General features: G+C 41.0%; 1 protein-coding gene across 2 annotated transcripts in view; it reads left to right on the top strand.

Moving 5' to 3' along the window:
- Positions 1 to 20,028, top strand: part of IFFO2 (intermediate filament family orphan 2) — a 41,675-nt gene that overhangs the window by 16,795 nt on the left and 4,852 nt on the right. The window contains exons 2-8 of one of the 2 annotated variants that reach the window (XM_068658270.1): positions 9,058 to 9,118; positions 9,418 to 9,513; positions 11,739 to 11,879; positions 13,565 to 13,707; positions 16,359 to 16,479; positions 18,752 to 18,841; positions 19,429 to 19,559. In XM_068658270.1, the coding sequence (XP_068514371.1) occupies positions 9,058 to 9,118; positions 9,418 to 9,513; positions 11,739 to 11,879; positions 13,565 to 13,707; positions 16,359 to 16,479; positions 18,752 to 18,841; positions 19,429 to 19,559 (783 nt within the window). The remainder of the gene's footprint in view (positions 1 to 9,057; positions 9,119 to 9,417; positions 9,514 to 11,738; positions 11,880 to 13,564; positions 13,708 to 16,358; positions 16,480 to 18,751; positions 18,842 to 19,428; positions 19,560 to 20,028) is intronic. The other variant, XM_068658271.1, reaches the window with a different exon arrangement.

The following is a 20,028-nucleotide window of genomic DNA, read 5'->3' as shown; positions in this document are numbered from 1 at the left end:
ACCTTGTGCTCTTGGCTGCTTTTCCTTTTTTATACAGAGGAAATGCTTATGCCCTTGCCCACCCCCCCCCAAGGAAAGCTAGCTCACAAGCTGAGCTTGTAGGCCTCGCATTTTCCTGGATTGTTTTTTTCACAAGGCTCTTTTGTTAGAAACTGAACTGGGCTAGCTTCAGTTACCACAAAGCTTACTGGAAAATGGAAGGCAGGAAGAGTCCCCATGTTCTCATGTTACTGCACAAATCCCTCTCCCCTTCCTGGGGGTCTGTCATACCAGTGAAAAAAATGCATTTCAGCTGTCAAAAACTGCAATAGAGCCACACTGCAGAATTATTCGCTCATGCTTAAGACAAGTATATTTGATCAGGAGTTAATAAACGCTGTCAAGTAGATTTTGACAGGGGTGAAAAATGAATTTAAGCTGCTGATGCCAAGTAGAAAACAGCAAGTGCTGATCCTGCCTGGAACCCCTTGCTGCAGACTGTCTGTGCCCACCCCTCTGCGCAAAGTAAATACGGCTCGATCTGTTCTTTGTTGTGTTTGTGCAGGTCGGCGAGGCACAGATCTGTAGAGCCGTTTGCTGCCCTGGCACACATAAGAGGAGGACACGGAAAGCAGCGTTTAGTTTACCTGATATAACAGTTAACATATCATGAATTACATCGTAAACCTCGTTCCAAGAGCTTGCAATCTGCCGGTATCTTATCAGCCGGAGCACTTAATGATTTACCAGAAATCTCTTTCTGCAGGCTTCAGGAAATGGTTGTGCACCTATGGTCAGCACACTGGTTTAAGGTGTGGAGAACTCTAGTGATAAATGTGATTCTAATTATACTCTGATTCTAGCATATGGATACTTCATAAATAAATACTGAATACACAGAGGTCTTTTGTGGTTTTGCTTTGTAAAGTGTGAAAGCTCAGTTCCTCCAGAGCAGTTACAATTTCCACGTGCCTTATATGAACTGGGGTAGCAGAACAGCTATGCAGAAATGTAAAGATGCTGTAAGATCACATGGAAAAAAAAATAAAAATAATTACCTAATCAGGTTCATTCTGGGAGGGTGTACTCCTGGCCATTGTTGATAGGTGTGGTTGGGAACACTTCTCAGAGGCTTAATGTGTTAGTCAATATTTAAAATCGCTTGCAGCTGCAGAATAGGCAAGCCCATGATACAGAGGTTTTGGTTATGTTGTCATGGGTATGGTCTTCTTGAGAAGGATTTGAAATGGGTTTTGAGAAGTAAAGAATGGACAATACCTAGGGAAGGAGGGAGTTCTACAGAATTTTCCTCTCCGATGCAAGTAACTTGTCTACTTCTAGAAGTTCTGGACTCTCTCCTATGGAAGGGGTTAGCAACTAGGATGCTGATTAGATGACAAATGCAAGGGAAAACAAGACTTCTTTGCACGACACTTGTCCAATTCAGAATTCAAACACCTTTGAGAGCGAGTCAAAGTGTCTGGCTTGGCTTAAAGAGAAAGCTGGGCAGCAGTGAGCTAGATAGCATAAAACAGATAAGGGTATTTCTTCATTCACATACAGTGGAAAAAAGTTCATAATTTCTTTTGAGGAAGAAGCATTTCAAGTGCATTTGCTATTAAGTGATGTAGAAATAAACTACCAGCATTAGTGGCCTTGGATGCGTTGGTAAATGGCAGACCTTCAAGGATTTTTTTTCTTCACTCGATTGGCTGTGTGGTTGAAAATAGCTAGAGTTCATAACTGATGCTTCAGCATAGTGCAAATTCCTTTGTAAGGACAGAAAATCTCTATAGGTGCTTTCTCTGTCAGGTAGTTGTGAAATATTTTGAAAACAACTGACAGCAGCCTTACATGCTGTATTAGACCTATTTTGAATAAGTATCTTGTGTCTGTGGGCTTCTGTGTTTGGAGCTGGGTGCAGGTGTCAAAAGGTACCTTAGATTGAAAACTGCTCTTTTCAGTGTTTTTCAGTTCTTTTCAGTTCAGTTTTTGCAAGAATACATCGTGCAGAAGCGTGTGTCTTGTAGCTATGTAGCTTAAAATGTACATGTATTTAATGTTGTTATGAAGATTCTACGATTACATGTAGATGCTTCTAATGTATTAAAAGCACCATTATTTGCTCTCTAAAGGAATGCAGGCATGGCTGTTGCTTCTGCTTGAAGTTGTTAAACTCCTGTGCCATTATGCGTGGCTTAATGAACTTAATGAACAAATGAATTTACAGATGATATTTATTGTGGTCCCATTAAAAGTCTCGATCATCATTCCAGGTGAATGTAATCAGAAGGTATAATTACGCAGTGTTTTCCTGTAGAGGAAATTCTTTCAGTAATTCTCTACACAAGAAGTCGCTGTTGTTCAAAGACCTGCATGGCATTTTAAGTAGAGCATGAGTCTAGAACAGAGCGTTGATATTAACCTTCTCTTTGTAGTGAACCCCCTGGGTTTTAGCAGCATGAAGGGCATGAGTTCTGCTACGCAGTGAATTTACCTGTATAATCTAGACCATTGCTGCAGGTTCGAGGATGCCAGCTTCCCCCCTTACTCTGACATTTGGGAAACGTGATGCTGCAGTGACAGACTTCTAGCAAGGAGACTCTGAGACTTGTGTGAAGCGGATGCTTTCCTGCTGATTGCAAGCAACAGATGACTTCATTTGAGTGCTGCTGTTGTTGTTTTAGAGCCAGGCTTTAATGGAATCAAGACATTCACATTAAATTAATACGTTTTACATGGAGCCCATCAACTAACATTTAATTTGCTTCAATAAGAAGTCAGGGCATGTGGGATCAAAATGGCCCGTGCTTGGGATAATTTAGGAGAATGCCTGTCTTACAGTACCTTACAAATGCGCACATAATCGAGGTAACATTGGTTAGCAAGCTAATTGTTTAATGCAACCTTGCATCTAGTTTAGTGCAAAACTGAGAGTGGATGGAAAAACGAACACTTAAGCCAGGATTCTAAAAGCAGAGAGAATGGTGCATTGTTGGCTGGCTTTTTTTTTGCTTAAAAAAGAGGATAGAAGCTAGTGTTGCAGAAGTTTTTTTTGTTTTTGTTTTTTGTTTTAATGAAATCCATCTTGGATGGTTCAGGTTTTCTGAGCTAACGAGAGCATGTAGATGACTATCGGCATTTACAATCCAAGTCTGCCTTCTAGAATGAGGAGTGGTTCCATGAGATTATAAATGCAAGTTCTGCTCTTGATTGAGAAACACGATTTGATATCTTGCAAACGGGTAAACAGAGACTGACGCTATAGCAGGGTTTTAGTATCGTAAAGTTTGTTTGCATCTGCTCAGAAAGTCTTGAATAGGACGCTTTCCTCTCCCAAGGTACCACAATGTGTTCCTCTCAAGCGGTGTGCCCTGCCCAGATTTCTGCCTCTGGCCATTTACAGGATTAGGCTGCGGATCCTTTTGTGTATGCATCATAAGTTTGTACATCTGAGGAGCCGTTAAGTTGATTCAGATGAAATCAGAGTATAATAAGCAGAGTTACAAACTGTAATGTTGATAGTTATTATCTAGGTGCTGGAGAGGGGATTAATGGGCATGTTCCTACAGCCATGCAACGAGAGGCAGCACGTAACTTCTGTGAGTAATCTGGGATGATTAAATTGGTTAGGCTTGTGTGTGTGAAGTGTTAAATCTCGTGCCAGCACTGGTGAGCCGTGCAGCATGCCTTGCCATTTGGAGTTCCCATAAACAGCGTATGGGCGTCAGAAAGATCTGAAAGCACAAAGGAACAAGCGGTGCTGCCACAAAGGAAAGCGAGCACAGAGACGTGTCTGTAAGTGGTGACGGCAGCACCAGGGGTGTAATTACTCGGTCCTGCAATGGGATGGGTGTTTTCTCCATTTCCTTGCAGGTGTGGTGCATCAGAGAATGCATCTTAGGTGCTTCATATCTTAGGGATGAGCAAGGCTGGGTGCATCTCATGCCAAAAATGGAATAGTGGTGTTTTAGCATGCAAGAGAACACAATGATGCTTTTCCCTGAGATGGCTTGGTGAGTTCACAGAATCCCAGAACCACAGAGTGGTTTGGGTTGGAAGGGACCTTAAAGATCACTTTGTTCCAACCCCCTGTCGTGGGCAGGGACACCTCACACTACATCAGGCTGATGAAAGCCCCATCCAGCATGGCCTTGGGCACTTCGAGGGATGGGGCAGCGTTCATAGTCGCCAATAAGTTTTATCTTCATCAGCATATTCATCAATATGTTTGTCTTCAGGAATCATGTATTTTTATGAGCATTTTATGGCCGTTGTTCAAATACAACCTTTTGTTCCTGGTGTGGACTTTAAGCATTCAAGCAATTTGGTCTTCCTTTCCATGGCTGCTTTTCTCCCTGCGAACTAATGGGAAGGTGCTCCCTCACAAACAAAGCAGAATTAAAAGCTTCAAAGTCTACACCTGAGAAAATGGCAGGTTCTTAGACCACTGTAAATGTTTTTTCTTGGTCTGTTTTGTTTTGTTTTTTTTTTTGTTTTGTTTTGTTTTGTTAGGCTTCCTTAAGCAAGGATATTTTCAATGAAGGAAATAGTGCAGTTGATACCATCAGGCATAATTGACTATCAGCTAGTCTATTCGTGCCTTTCTGCCTTGATCAAAAACATATCTGAAGTTGTAGGTTTGCATCTGTCATACTTCGTAAGTGTGTTGTCTAAATTATATTGTGCTTGCATCTAAAAATCCTGTATTTTTGAAAGAAAATTACTGAACTGCTTTTGGAAAGGCAAATTTCTCAAAAACTAGCTTTCTGTCCTAGTCTTAAAGAGGTATTGTGAATCTACTCCAATGGGCAATTCTCTTCGTCAGTGTGTATTATGAAATTTGATTTGGTGATACTGGGAGAGACGAAAGGACAAAGTTTGTGTTCATTGATGCAGGTATTCAGGAGTGGGATAGCATCTTGAAGTTGGTTTTGTCAAGAGAGCCTCCTCAGTTTAAATCTATGAACACTAGGATTGGAAAACATTAGAGAAGCTTTTAGGGGATATTCCAGTTCTTGAGATGTCTTCATCTGCTGTCTTCTCTTCAGCAGAAAGTGTTAGTACTGGTGAACTCAGAGTTGCCCTCCCAATTTCCGAGGAAACGCACGACTTTTTCGTGTGACTCAGATTTACAGGAATAAAGCTTTAAGCAACCTTAACCATAGCTGACTGTTCGTGTGTATTGTTTGTCTAATACCCCCGTAACATAGCTTTTCCCTTTAAAGAGAGCAAACATCCTTTGTTCTCCTCTAAGCTATGTAAGACACTTACTCTTAATCACAGGACTGCAGAAGTAGTTTGGGGCCCGAAGCTGCAGTGACTGAATGCTGCTGGAATGTAATATGTCACATCTGGTAAGAGGGGAATAGGCCCGTGACTGCTCGAATGCAGACTAGCCCTTTTTTGGGGGTGGGTGGGTGATGGTGGATGACTAAAACATCCTTGTAGGTGGGGAAGACGGAGAAAAGCTTGATTGGACTTGAAATTCATATTTTAGTTTTTTCTTTTTCTTTTAGAAGGAACCAAGAGTAAAACAAAACAGAGAGGCTCTGAAGTCCAGTAGATCTGGATGGTGACGTTTACATTACAGGGTCAGAAAAAAGATTTTGGATGCAGCTGGAAATCATAGCAATTGATGCATCTGAGCCAAGAAATAAGTGTATGTGAGACAAGCAAGCTGTCTATTTGATATGCTGCTGCAAATATATAAGACTGATGGTCTTTAGCCTGTAGCATGCGCAGCCATTTTATTTTGGGCATTGTAGTCCTTGTTCATGTCTCTGCTTCTCCTCCTTATTCCTGTCACTGCTTCTCCTGTGGCTTTCCAGTGGAGCTTTTTGCTCCTTGACCTGTCTTCCTTCAGGTGAGGGGAGCACCAGGCTTTGAGCCTTCCGTGGACATCCCACTGGCATCACTGCTGCTTTTTGCTGAGAAACAGAGGGCACCCGCAACCTGCTGGGATTAAGCCTCGTGGAAGACCACATCTGCTCTAAAACAGTGATGGAGGAAGATGATGTTGATCAGCATAGAATACTGGGAGAATAACACAGAGCACGTTGAGTATTAAAGACGTCAGCGCCATAGTTAGCATCTTCTCGGCAGCCTGCTGACTGACTACTTACTGGAGCATTTGTTGGAGCGTGTAGTAGCAGCAGCTGCCAAGGTCCCTTTTAAAGTCCTGTGTGTTACAGCAAGTAGAGAATGATCATATGAATGAGCAATCTTTCTATTGTCTCACTTGCTTGGAAGTTCAAATGGAGAATTAATCTCCTGTCCCATTGTCACCCTCTGCCTTCCCAGCCTTCTTCCTGTCTTCACTGCAAAGGGTCTGCTGAGGTTTAAGTGTGAGGAAAAAGTAAGGCTGACATTTTCAGCTGTTAAATGATGTAAAAAGCTGTTAAATGATGTAAGTCAGCTCGATGGTGGGTGGGAAAAATGTGTTCTGAGGTTTACAATGTGATATTAATGATTAGCAGGACCCTTATTATCAGTCCAGCATGAATTCTTTTCTTCTGCCAGGCGTGAACTTTTGGGTTAAAAATGACCCGATTGTTCTTATAATTAAGAGAAACAGAACCCAGAGCAAAGTTGGGGGTTGGGGTGTTGTGGTGTGTGTAAAGAAGGCAGCCTTTTCCTCTCTGAGTCTGGCAGAAGGGAATTAGGGCTGTAAATCACTGTTCTGTGAAATGCACTTTAACTGGCACAAAGAGGAGAAATGGAACTACTGGAATTCTTGCAGGATGAGGAAGGTTAGTCTGAGCAGACTTTGAGATGCGTAATTTTGGCAGCTGCCCAGAACGGCTGAACTGCTAGGGAGGAATGCTAATCCTTTTTGCTAGCTTTTTGGCGTAGTCAGTAAAAATACGCAAATAGGTCTTCCAAAAATACATCCCCCTCTGCAGAACGCACGGTGTACTGTAGGAATGCAAATAATACAGCAGGATAACCTGAATGCAGCTGGTATTCCTGATTGCAGCAGTTAAAGCTTTGAGAAGCAGCAGCATATCAGTTCTTGCAATGTCTGCTTTGCCTTGCATCCACAAATAACAGCCTGCTGGCAGAAGGACCAGAAGGAATGATTAAAGCCATGTAACACTCCTTCTGTAACAGAAGGAGGTTATCTTACAGATTGCGAACCTAATTGACTACTTTAATTAATTTCACCTTCTTGACTTTAAAATTAAATCTGAAAAACAAAGTTACTATTTTTACAGGACCGTACATGTAATTAGTAGTCAAAAAACAAATAGGTTATGGAAATACAAGCTAAAACATTTGATGACAAATGCAAATTTCAGCCTAAATATTTTACTCTGCTTGGCAGCAAATCCTTGCTGGTAGAAATATGCACAAGTCTTGCTGCATAAATCAAACTTTGGTTGTACACTGGAGGACTCACGCTGTTTTGCTGGCTATTCCTGCAGCACAAGAGCAGGAAGGAGTGGATGTAGCCAGCGTGTCATCTTGGCGCTGCGCTCCACGGTGCTACTGCATTGAGATGTAACCCGTTCAGGTGCCTCTGCTGGTGCCTGAAGACAGCAAAATGCAACGCCACCACGGCTGCCTGCAGCCTGTACTGCTGAATCGGTCCTCCCCGGCTTCCATTTCAGATGGGATTAAGCTTCCAAGGCAGAGATGTATTGAGTAGTGTGATGTTTATGTATGCAGCTACCTCAGTGGGAATATCCTGCAATCTAGCTGTCACCAGATTTCTTTGTGAATTTGGAAATATGCTGAAATTATGTGTTGTGGCAGCTTTAACCTTGCAGCCTCGCATTTTCGAGAATGATTTAATAGATTTTTTGGTCCCATGGTTTGCCATTTTCAATTAAGGTATATAAAAAAAAAAAAAAATGGGAGTGACAACAGAAATAATTATGATGGTACTTAGGCATTATGCTCACAGGAGTGTTTTTAATTGTGTGGTATCCAATATTTACTGGACTATTGAAAGCAAATGTCTTGATGGCAGTTGTCAGCCCAAGTCTCTAGGTAGGCTTTCAGATTCCTGGTTTTTGCCAAGGAAGGGATGTGAGGAGTAACACGTTTGAGCAGACGGTGTGACCTGCTCGTCAGGACGGCTTGCTGAACGGACGCTTTGAAGGCTTCGCAGACTAGGTCATCAGACCCTGGTTTCCCTTCACTGACTGTGCCAAAATCATGCTTCTGCTCAACTATAAAAAGGAACGGTGGCCTTCCTGGGAGGATGCTAAATTGCTTGGTGAAGTTACTGTTTAGATTTTTGTTTCTTGGTTGTCTGGTGTGTTAAATGTTTCAGACAAACTTTTTCCAGGGGTATAATTCATATTGTTATAATAGACTGGGCAGGTCTCCTGTGGCACTACCGTTTATTTCAACAAGTGGCATCCTTTTTACTTTTTTTTTTTTCCCTGAGCTCACACCATATTCATATGTATGAATGTGTATAATCACGTTTTCAAGAACTTTGTGTTTGAGTTAGCAAAACGCAGTATTTGACAATAAATACCTTTTGAAAGGTTTTTGTGCTTGAAAAAGGGGAACTGCCAGGTATTTCTGTACTTAATCCAATAATATGCTCAAACGTAACGATGCTTGTACTGTAAGGTTTAGTCGTACAGTTTGTAACTGTGTAATTCCTTTCCTTGTACCCTCTCAGTACTGTGAGTGAGTATATATACCCTGCATTTAAAGATACTTGCAGTGCTGGGAAATGGCGGAGGTGTGTAGGTTCCTGAGGATTTTGATGCAGAAGATCATGCAAATGTTGAAATTGATTGGACTGAATGGGTAAATAGTGAGACTGTTGATTTGGGTAACTTAACTTCCCATTGCACTGAAAATTTCACACCTTATTTGCAACCAGATATTGCACAGAAGAGCAGGAAGGGCACTGATCCCAGTGAGAGCTGATTTCACTTTTACTTTTTTATAGACTTATGTTCTTGGTTTGAGGGTGTACAAGTGAGGGGAACCATCTGCTTGACGTTTGAAGTAACTGTCATCATCCTACAGCGATCAGAAGACTTGTGATTTGGAGAAAATATACTTTTCTTGATAGTTAACGCTCCATCTGCTGCAAATCTTCTCTTTCAGATGGGAAGAGGAACTGACAAGAAGAATGAGCCTGGAATCTATGGTGGAAACCTTGCGGGAGGTAAGTTTGACGTAGTAGCTGTCGAATGGTGTAGGATTTCTCCACACCTATTATGCCATTAATCATTGGAAAAGAAGTTGTCTTTCGGTTAAAAGCCCCTCTTCTAGTCACAGCAGCTGAATGCCTTGCTGTATGCTAGAGAACAGTGTTAATGTTTGGAAGCTGAATCAGGAAGGTGCTGACTTTTCTGACCGAGCGAGATGAGGGGGGTGACATGCCTTATCAGTCCTCCTGAGGTTAAGTGAGGAAGCACATGTTGCCCTGTGGCCTCTTAGTTCTTTGTGTGCTTTCTCTTGCAGGAGGCGCAGGAAGCGGAAGCTCTCCAGGAGGAGTTGAATGAAAAGATTGAGAGACTGAAAGCAGAACTTGTGGTCTTTAAGGGTCTGATGAGTGATGTAAGTATACTGGAGAGCAGAGTGGCCACCTCCCACTGCCTTTGTGAAATGTGTGTGTCATGCAAATGGCTTCATTCATAAAAAAGTTATGGTTTTAGTGAGTGCTGCTTTGTAGTTAGTATTATGGCTGCCTTTACGATCTAATGCATCAGACAGATCACCCTTCCCCCTGCTTCCTGTCTGGTCTGTGTAGAGATGCATTAACTTGCTGCTTAGCCCATAACCTGGACTCTTCCCTCCCTCCCCCATTTTCCACTGCTGGCAATGCTGGCATTCAAATCTGCAGCCATGGGAAAAAAGATAGAGAACTCACAGGTTAGTGGAAAGGGTTCAGTCGCCATGCAGCAGCATGACCTACTTCTAACGAGAGGGATTTGGTTCTGAAACATGCAGAGAAGTAATGTCAAAAAGGAATGCTATGTGTGTGTTCCTACTCCCTTCGTGAAAGCCCTGAAGAGGTTAACCCAGTATGGTTCAGGTATTTGGATTTTTTCCAGTGCTGTGTCAGCCTAAGAGCTGAGATAAAATATAAAAATAATGATTTAAAAAAAAAAAAAAAACCAAACTCAGGAATTTCCTCATGCCTTGTTTGACTCTGACTTTTCTTCAAAGCTGGGGGATGTTTTAAGCCATTACATTACCATTAGGATAATTTTGTCTTGCATTTACATACTGATCCTGTACTCGTGCAGATATCTGGAAAGATAAACTAGGTGAACATGAAGTAAGGTGGCTTTCTCTGTAAGACTGAAGTAGTGTGCTGATGCCAGTTGTCTAATGAAGATGTCCTATTATGTACACTTACTCGGTAATTTTGTTTAGAACTGCTTCCTCCGGTCTTTACATAAGCTTGCAGAACCTGCTCCCCGATGTCAAACATATTCTCTCAGGGCCACTAGATCTGTTCATGTGAAATTTGGCAATTAGCTGTTTCTTCTTCTGATGTTTAATCAAGAATAGGTATGCTTGGTTAGAGGCAGTGTGAAAAGGAGAATTTTGTTAGGGCTGCATAGCTTGCAACTTTTTCACTGAGGGAGAAATGTTCGGTGTGTACGGAAGGGTGGTGGTGAATGCAGACATCTACTTGAGAGAAAGCATGCTGTGGGCTTTGCACATGCTGCAAGGTGGAAGAGAGCCTAAGGAAAGCAGCGAGAATGCTTTTTTTTGAATGCCACCGTGTAAATATTTAGAGTAGAGAAACACAAAACATTGGCATGTGCCTGTTACCTTCCTGTTGATAAGAATCACTGCTACTTATTCAGTTGATAATATTGCATTTAGAGAGCATCATCGTTTATAGCCTCCTTTTCCTCAACCTGTTTAGAAAATAAAAACCTCCCAATGTTGCTCAAAAGAGGTTGACAGAAGCTGGAGAAGAACCCTGTCTAATATTTTAAAACAAAACCTTCTTGTTGGAAAGGGGATTTGGTATTTAGGAATACTTTGCAAAGAGTTTTTCTGTTTTTCTGGTCTAGCTATTGAAGTGGTGCTTTCCAGCAGAACGAGTTCTGTTTAGGGTGGACGTCTACGTTTTTCACAGAATTATGTTACTTCATGTGGCTGCAGGAGTACTTACTGTCTGAGTAGGAGTATCTCTTCTAAATTATGTTTGTAATTACTGCCCAGAGTGAAGCATAACAAAATGCTTTTCATGTAGAATTTTTTTCCAGGCTGCAAGTCAGGTTAATGCCAATTTGGATATTATTTTCTCTGTCACAAGCTTTTGGGGATCTCTTTAGATCCAGTCTTGATTTTATGTTTCGTGGTAGGTGTGAAGTTGTTGTGTTGCCTGGATTGTGTTTTGAAAGCAACTTCTCCTTGCAGGCATAGTTTTTCTCTCTGAAGCTGGGGGAGTATGGACTACTCATCAGGTTTTAGATTTTTCTGTTCAACACATGCTCAACAGGTTTTTATCTCCTTCATTTTTAAAGTTTTATTGACCCATAGAAAAGTTGACTTTTGCCACGCATAGAAGTTGTTTTGGGGCGGGTATAGGTTTTTCTGTGGCAAATCACTGATCTGAAATTTTACTGGAAATGGATATGAACATTAATTCTGTTAGCTATTTAGTCTGCTTAGACTGTCCATGTACTGCCTTTCCTGGAGAACAAGACGTGATATTGTTTAAGAATGGTATGCCCTGGGGTTAGAGAGATACTGTGGGGTATCTCTGCTTTCCTGAACTGTATAATAATAGAAGATAATCACTGCTGTCCTTCCTGCAGCCCATGACAGACCTGGACACAAAGATTCAAGAAAAGGCCATGAAGGTGGACATGGACATCTGTCGGCGAATCGATATCACAGCCAAGCTGTGTGATGTAGCGCAGCAGCGCAACTCTGAAGACGTTTCCAAGATATTCCAGGTGATTAGGCTGTGAATTTTCCATAGGATAGGACAAGTAGTAATGGGTCAAGAGGGAGCAGTGTTGAGAAGTGTGGTCCAGGTCACTTGCTTTTTTTTCTTCTTTTTTTTTTTGAAATTTCTTTGTATAGATATGTTTTCTTCTTTCTTGGTGTTGGAGTGTAGCTCTCTTCTGCAGAAGCTGCTGTAGTATTACAAGCACAAAATTTAGAGAGTTTTAAAAAAATAAATTTCAGGATCTAGGTTTGTATAAATGGCTTCCTCTTCATAAGTGAGAGGTGGTAAGCTTGTAGAACTGTCATCTGAATGTTCTTATTTCTGGCTCAAGCTCCACAGCCAGAAATAACGCTTCTGTGGTGGTGAGTTATGATTGCTTTGTGAGACCAGAGACTCTAGTTGCTTTCTTTGAGCTCCATGGTGCTAGTAGGAAAAGTCATTGAATTTTCTCCTGACGTAAGCAGTTACAGCTCCGTGTAGAGCAAACGTGTAACTCCCAATGTGGTTTGTCTTGTGTCATACCTGCACTATCAATGTGATTAACCCAGCTTCCTTCCACTTTGGTCTGAGTGTTGCATTCAGTCTCTGAATAAGTCCAATGCTTTTCTCTGTATAGTGATGCCATATAGCATGCTAAATGCCATACCAAAACACTGTAAATACACTTGTGGTCTCCACTGGTTGTGCATTTTGGCAGTGGTGAAGCTGCCTAAATGTTTGGAGGCTTTTTTGAAAAAGCCAGAAAGATTCAAATCTCCTGTCTGGAGACAATTTTTCTAGCACAGTGAGCCACTGCTTTGTGCCAGTGGTTCCTTCTTGTCTCTGAGTAGAATTGCTCTGTCTTTCTGCTCAAAGGTAACTGCAAAGTACACTTTTGGTCAAGCATGCAGTGGTTAAAATGATCAGCAGGCAAGGAGAACAATACCACTAAGGGATGGCTCACATACCAATTAGAGGAAAAGCTACAGTAGGCTGGGAGCAGACTGTGCGTTTGTGACTCTGGTACCATCTGTAAACCGCTGTGAATATCTTTTACATTAACAACCCTCAGCTGAAGAAATGATCCTCTGTGCCCTGTGCAGGGCTGTCCCTTGAATTCTCTGCACATCTGCAGATTTCATTTCCTTTGAGGTCGTCCAGGAATTTTCATGGTTCAGTTAATCCTTCTTCTTGCTCTGAAGACTAGCGGTCTGGCTCTGCTTATGGGGTGGGAATGACCCTGAAATAAAGACTATCCAAAAAGGTTTCTTGTCTGTTCTTCATGGTTGTTCAGCATGGGAGCAACAGCCTGTGGTGGTGGCAGGAGAGGGAGAGTTCTGTCATTGCTCTCAAGCCTGCTGCCTGGGCGCTCCTGCCGGCTTATGCTTTTACCCTGTATCATTCTAACCTCTGCATGTTCTCTGGTAGGTCGTAGACTGTTGTTAGTGAACAGACAGATGTCTGTAGAGCGCTGGCAGCCTGCAGCTTGCTTTGCTCTTTGCCATTTTTGAACTGCTTTCTTGTGCTCTGTGTTCACCACTCACTAACAGATGCAATTCCTGTCTCGAATACATGCTATCCCTGAATTGCCTGGGAGCTGATGAGCAGTTATATTCACCCAAATGTAATGCCTCTCCTTTTTTTATTTCCGCCACTCATGGCGCAGCATCTCCAATGAGCCTTCAGTTACTACTCTTCTCTTCAATTAAGGTGGCTTCCAAGAAGAAAGAACGAAAACTTGCGTCTGATGATGACCTCTCTGAACAGGATGCAGACAATGGCAGGTTCTCTGACGATGAGGTCAGCTGCTCTTTGAACATCACAGATGAAATGAAGCGTATGTTTAATCAGCTGTGAGTATTGTGGAGAATATGGCGAAAACTATCTGAAATGCAGACAATCCCAGAACTCGAGTTACTTCTGTAGGCTTTCAGAAACTTTTTTTCTACCACCCAGTATTCTGTGAGTTAAGCCTGAACTGTCAGCATTGTTCGTACTCAAAAGTTTATTAGAAGTTCAAATAAAATTACCAAACTGATTTTTTTTTTATTGCTCCCTTAGGTAGGGAGAGCTATAAAGAACATAAAAATAAAACTTAATGTTCATACTTTGTTAGCTGGTAATGAGCAAAAGATGACACATTTAAAGAAAAAGGTTCGTAACTTGAGTCTATGTTAGCTGTATGTTTGGCTAAATATTCATTTTTAGAGTTTTAGTAAGAATCTTGCTGTGGTTTAGGCTGGATGCAATTTGGCAGTGTTGTAGCTGTATGCTCAATTCAAAACTAATTCAAACTTCTCAGAGAAGTTGATGATTTTTTCAATTCAGCTGCAGGCAAATGGCAGTGCTGGATGTGTCCAGAAGATCAGTTGTAGCAGTGGATGACAGTTTATAGATCCCAAGAAATGTCAGTGTTGTAAACCTTGCTGTAAGGTCTCTTCTCCTGGATTGGAAGAATCTCAATTTATTTTGCCTAAAGTTTTACCCAGAATGGGAGTGTTAGGAAGCTTGTGGCAGGCAAGAAGAGACTCTGCACCTTGCCGTTACAGAAAGCAATTAAGGAAGCTAGTTGGCGGCATGCCCTACTGTTCTCCTGTGTGAGAAACGATGAAGATGGCCACAGGCTAGGCAGACTTCTGAGGGTCTCTGCCGCTTTCTTTTGGCAAAGGGAACCCCAGCCAGTGCCTTAGGTCTGATTTCTCTGGCATTTGAATGTGTGTCTCTTCTGCCAACTTTCCCAGTGACTGTGCTGGGAGAGGAAAGAATTCCCAGTGCTCCCAGTGCTTTCCCGCACACCATAGGACAGTATTTAATGTGTAGGAGTATATAAGACATTCTCTAAGGAGCACTAGATCCTGTTGTCAGCTGTTGCAAATTCTGGTTTCAGGCCATTTGTCCCTTTTCCCTCTATATCACATGTTCTGGACATATTTTGCCCAAATAATGCAGGTAATTCTTCATGTCAGGTCTTCTGTTTTAGATGGCCTAGCACATACTCAGGGTAATAAATACATATTTTTAACTTCTTCGCAGTTAAAATTCAGTGTGACAGCACATAGAGTATAGATCTTTTAGAAAAGCAAGAGACTGAAGTTTAGTCACTGGGTTGGTAATATATTTAATTTTTAGTTTTGCTTTTAAACCTGTCCTGTCATACCTAGTTTTTATTGGTCCTTCTAGTGACGTGCTTTTCTCTTGGTCTATTTGGCATGTAGTGCTGCAGGAATTTTGTTGGTATGTTCAGATAGGGTTGATTTGGAACAATGTTTGTGGCTTATTGAAAAAGGCACGCTTCTAAATAATTCTGGGTTTTGGGTCTTTGTCATGTAGAAGGTAGTTATAAATAGCTGGCCTTGTGAACAGAAATCAGATACAACTTGGACCTGTGATGATGACCTTAACATGTAAGTGTCAAGGAATAAAAAGTCAAAATGCAGTCAGTGTTGAACAAAGTGTCTGAAAAAAGCAGCAGTCAGAGCTGTGAGTCTGCACTCTGACAAGGATAGTTCTTGCAAATGATCTGATTTGAAGAAATTGAATTGCAAAAGGCAGAATCATATGTGTCCAAAATCTTTATTTTATTATTTTTTCAAGTTGTGTTTAGACAAATAGACTTATCTCTTTTGCCAAGCTCTTCAGCCTCCTAAAGATGATGTTGGACTCAGCTTCCTGACTGAGATGTTATCTGCTTAAAAGGAAATAACTAAAGAAACAAAAATGCATCAGTCAGAAATTAGCAGACTACTGCTGCACGCAACTTCAGATTTTTGTCAGACCTCCTTAACAAGGACAAGAAGCAGCTACTAGTGTTTCTCTCATCTGCTGTTCAAACCAAGAGGGACTTTAGTGCCTTTGGAAACTTTTTCCTTTATTGCATAACTAACTGTACTAAAGGAGCTTGACCAAATAACAGTGTTAAAGGTCACTTCTGCTACTGGTTTTTCTCAGTATTAAGTGGCCTTAGTGGTATCTTTTGTTGTTCAATTCAATAATATTTACTTACGTTCACTTGTGCATCGTTTTTGGGTTCCTCTTTTTCTCAGTTATTTTTCAAACTAATGTTTTTAAGTGTTGCAGTGAAAATCATTGGCTAAACTTCAGCAAGAAAATCCACAGGGAGTCTTCTAGTGGCTGTTTCCTGTGTAATTCCCCAAACTGTGGTCGGGTTCCTTTTCCCATGGATAAAAAGAATAGATTAAAATGCTTTTGTGGTTTTTGCAAACAAGGGAAACTAACGAGCAGCACCATCTGCAGGACAGAACTAGGAACGGGGAATGCTAACAAGGATCTCTCTTACTCTGCTTTGGAGTGGCAAAGAGCCCAGGAGTAAGAGACTTGCAGACAGTGGCAAAGCCTGTTTTAAAAATATTTAATGACTTTCAGCTGCTTTGTCTTCTCTATTCAATTCTTGTAACCCCTTTTTTCTTCTAGAACGTTAAATTAAGGACTGAAGGGGCTAGAGCTGGAGCTGTTTACACTAATGCTTTTTCTGTTACCTTAACAGTCGTGAGACATTTGATTTTGATGATGACTGTGATAGTTTAACGTGGGAGGAGAATGAAGAAACATTGCTTCTTTGGGAAGACTTCACAAACTGCAATCCTTCAATTGACCTCCAAGGAGAGGTGAGTTTATTTCAGTTTCTTCTCAAATTGTTCTGTTAAAAAATTGTGTCCCTCAGCTGCTCTTTTAGCCATTTGAGCCTTTAGATTTTTGACTGGTGATCTAGTCTGCTGTGAAAACTTGCTTTAATTTTAAGATCCTCTTAGTGCTTTCTCTCTGGTTGCTTTTCAGTCTGTGCAATGAGTTTATTTACCAAACTTAATGTCTTCTGCTTCTTTAAACTGAGTATTTAGAAATGGCAGGCATCAAAAGATCTAAGGCACCTAGCTGTTGTAGGATCATCAGGCAATCTGTCACCCTGACCAGTGGGTTATCTAAAGCCCTATATCTTCCATGCAGCATCTTGCTTTCTCCGTAGATGATCATTCACACTTTAACTGTCAAAATGTCACACGTGGTGTGCACGGTATTGCACCTCCTTTCCTGTGGGGAGAAAAATAAACTTAGTGTGGTCTGTGTGTGATAATAAAGTACGTACAGCCTGTTGCAAACAAAGAAGCTGTGGCTGTGGGACTGCGTAAGGCCCTAGGTATCTTCTGAATCTTGTGCTTCCATCTTTCCAGTCAATAGGAATCTCCTGATGCTGGTGGATAATAAACAGCTTGCTTTTAATCCTTAAGATCCCACACAAAGTAAGGTAATGGCTGCATGCTGCCTCATTCAGTGACTCCTGAGCCTTTTTAAGCAGGCCTAAAGAGAGATTGAAATGGCAAGGTCTGGCTTTGTGCAGGCAGTCTTAAATGTGATGCTATTATTGCATTACTGAGCAGCATGACAGCGGTAGGTAGGCAATAATCCTACCTTCTCCCATCATTGATAGACTATAAAGATGCTGAAGCAGCAGTCTCCTGCATATTGTCTTGTGTTGACTGCCAGGGGTGTGTTAATTTACATCTTCCCATTTGTGTATCATCTGGCATACCCTGAAACTGCGAAGATTATTTAAAAGTGCTAGGACTGCAGAAAGCAGCATACTTAGCTGTATGTCATCTTTTGAGCAGGGAGAGTGGCAGAATGATAATGTGGAGCCATGTGCTGGAATTAGTGACAGATTTATTTGCATATACCCGTGTGTGCATGTTTAAGCACAGCTATCAGAGGAATATTGCCGAACACAGACCTTCCATGCAAAAACTCTAAAGGTTTTAAGAAGCTTAAATCCTTCTAAATGAAAATTATACAAGGAAAGGGTAGATTTGTCTTGTAGATGGAGATTCCGAATAAAGACGGCTCCGTCTGTGCCTGGTCTTTAACATAGTCCTTTACATGCCTGAATCTTCCTTCCGCTGGCTTTATTCCTTTCAAGTTCTTATGTGGTGCTGTAGCCACCTTCTTTTGTGACCTTTCTCCTTGAAGCGGTTCTGCATATAAAAGGATAAGTGGAATGATTCATGTAACTATAGGCCGGTTAGCCTGACGTTGATCCCAGGTATGATCCTGATAAAGCTGCTGCAGTTGTGGTCAAAGATTGGTAACAAAATAAATACTCATCAGTGCATTTGTGATAAATTGATGCTTTTTTTTTTTTTTTTTTTTGAAAAGGGAGGTAGGTAATAACCTGAAAGAGAACAGTGACATTGTTAAACTGGAAAACAGTCTTTTAGTCTCTTTGTGGCAGCATGAAATTATGCTGTATGTTTTGTAGCCTGGACTGTACTGTGAATCCAAAGTAATGATGACAAGGGAGTTGTTGTCTGACAGGATGCTTCCTTTAGGATGCAACATGTTCTTAAGTGCAATATTTTCCTTGTTAGCGTGCTGGAGTGAGCTTAATTTATCTAGCATTTAAGTAAAGAATTTTAATAAGCATGTAGAGTATATGTGTGAGATGATGGAAATGGAAAGGTCTGGAGAGTAGTAGTATGTAATCAGAAAATAAGAATTCCAGTACACTGCTGTAAGTAGTCGATGGTCAATACAAAGAAAAAAAAAATCAAGTTGCATGCCTGGAGAGCAGCAATTACAATCTAATTTAAGCACGGTCAGACTGAAAGGTTCAGTAATTGCAGCTTTTTGGTTCTTTGGCATGTCTCAGGTATTCATTTAACTGCTGGAGTCTTGATCTGTAGGTTCCTTGATCAGAGAAAATATCTTCCCTCATATGCCAGTTTTAAGAAGCAGTGTATTCCTTGTCTGCATAACCATGTATTAAAAAACACACCTTTGCATGAAAGAGCACAAGAACTTGGATTTCTGAGTGAGGCTAAATGAGAAAAATCTGTATGCTCCATGTTAGTTTTTTGACAATTCTTTGTGTCTCAATTTGCTCTGCAGGAAGAAAACCTGGGAAACCTGATCCATGAAACAGAGTCTTTCTTTAAAACAAGAGACAAGGAATACCAAGAAACAATAGGGCAGATAGAGGTAAGGAAGTGATTCATGACAAAATAAATAATTACTAGTGAATAAAACACGTGCACAAATGGGAAAGATGGAATGTGTATCTATAACAAGACGGCAAAGCTATTTTCCATAGAGACATGCTAGGATTTTTTTTTTTGAAATACTTTTCTCTGTACAGTGCTACTGTTAACCAAGCATAAATCTAACTGATAGTAGAGGAAACTTTGAAACAAAGAGAATAAATGTGCTGTTTTTTCCCCTTTTTGTCTTGCATCCACACCATCACACTGGGAAATGTTTCACAGGAAATGGCCTCAGAGGTTGCCAGACACAACAGCTGTAGCTTCTCACAGTCTTTGCCTTGTCTAGAATATGTTTTCACTAATTACTGCATGTTGACAAACATGATGCCAAGCAGCAAAAAAAGAGCTGTTTAAAAACAGTGTTGCCCTCTGATTAAAATACATTTCATATGCTGATTAATACACTTGTAGCACACAACACTCTGATGTTAAGGATATGCTGTGCAGGCATTCTGGATTAGCTCTGGGCAGCTTTATTATCCCCACCAGTGAGTAAAGTTGAGTGATCACTTTCTTTTCTTACAGCTGGAATTGGCCACAGCCAAGAGCGACATGAACCGCCACCTTCATGAATATATGGAAATGTGTAGTATGAAAAGGGGCCTGGATGTACAAATGGAAACCTGTCGTAGGCTTATCAAAGGTTCAGCTGACAGGTAGTAAAATATTACCACGCTGCCTGGGGTGTCCTTCAAGAATTTATTTTGCTCTTGTTTCCTGTCAAGGTGTTTAAAAGCAGAAGCATAATTTTGTCCTAAAGCTTTGTCCTTTAGATAATCTCGTCTTGTTCAGGGACAAATGCCAGCCTTCAATAGATCACTGCAGTAGTATATAATTTTCTATGCTCAGTAACAGTTCTAAGGATTCAACAGCTGTTGTCACCAGTAGTACTGGCAGTATAAATGGAGTCATCTCTTCTCTGTTTGTGATGGATGGTTGTTCTTAATGTCATAGATGTAGAACTCTAAAAAGACCAAAAAAAGTCTTGACTAGACTTGTATGAAGAGCATGTTTTTAAATCCTGTGTGTGGAACCCATTTTTTATATACTATGAGGGATTTTTTTGTGTATCATGCTCACCCACATTTAAAACCATCCTGGTTTTAAAAAAAAACAAAAACAGAG

This window comes from Anas acuta, chromosome 22 (genome assembly GCF_963932015.1).
Source record: "Anas acuta chromosome 22, bAnaAcu1.1, whole genome shotgun sequence".
In the NCBI taxonomy this organism is placed as follows: domain Eukaryota; kingdom Metazoa; phylum Chordata; class Aves; order Anseriformes; family Anatidae; genus Anas; species Anas acuta.
Note: the sequence above shows the minus strand (reverse complement) of the source record. Positions and strands in the feature narration are given on the sequence as shown.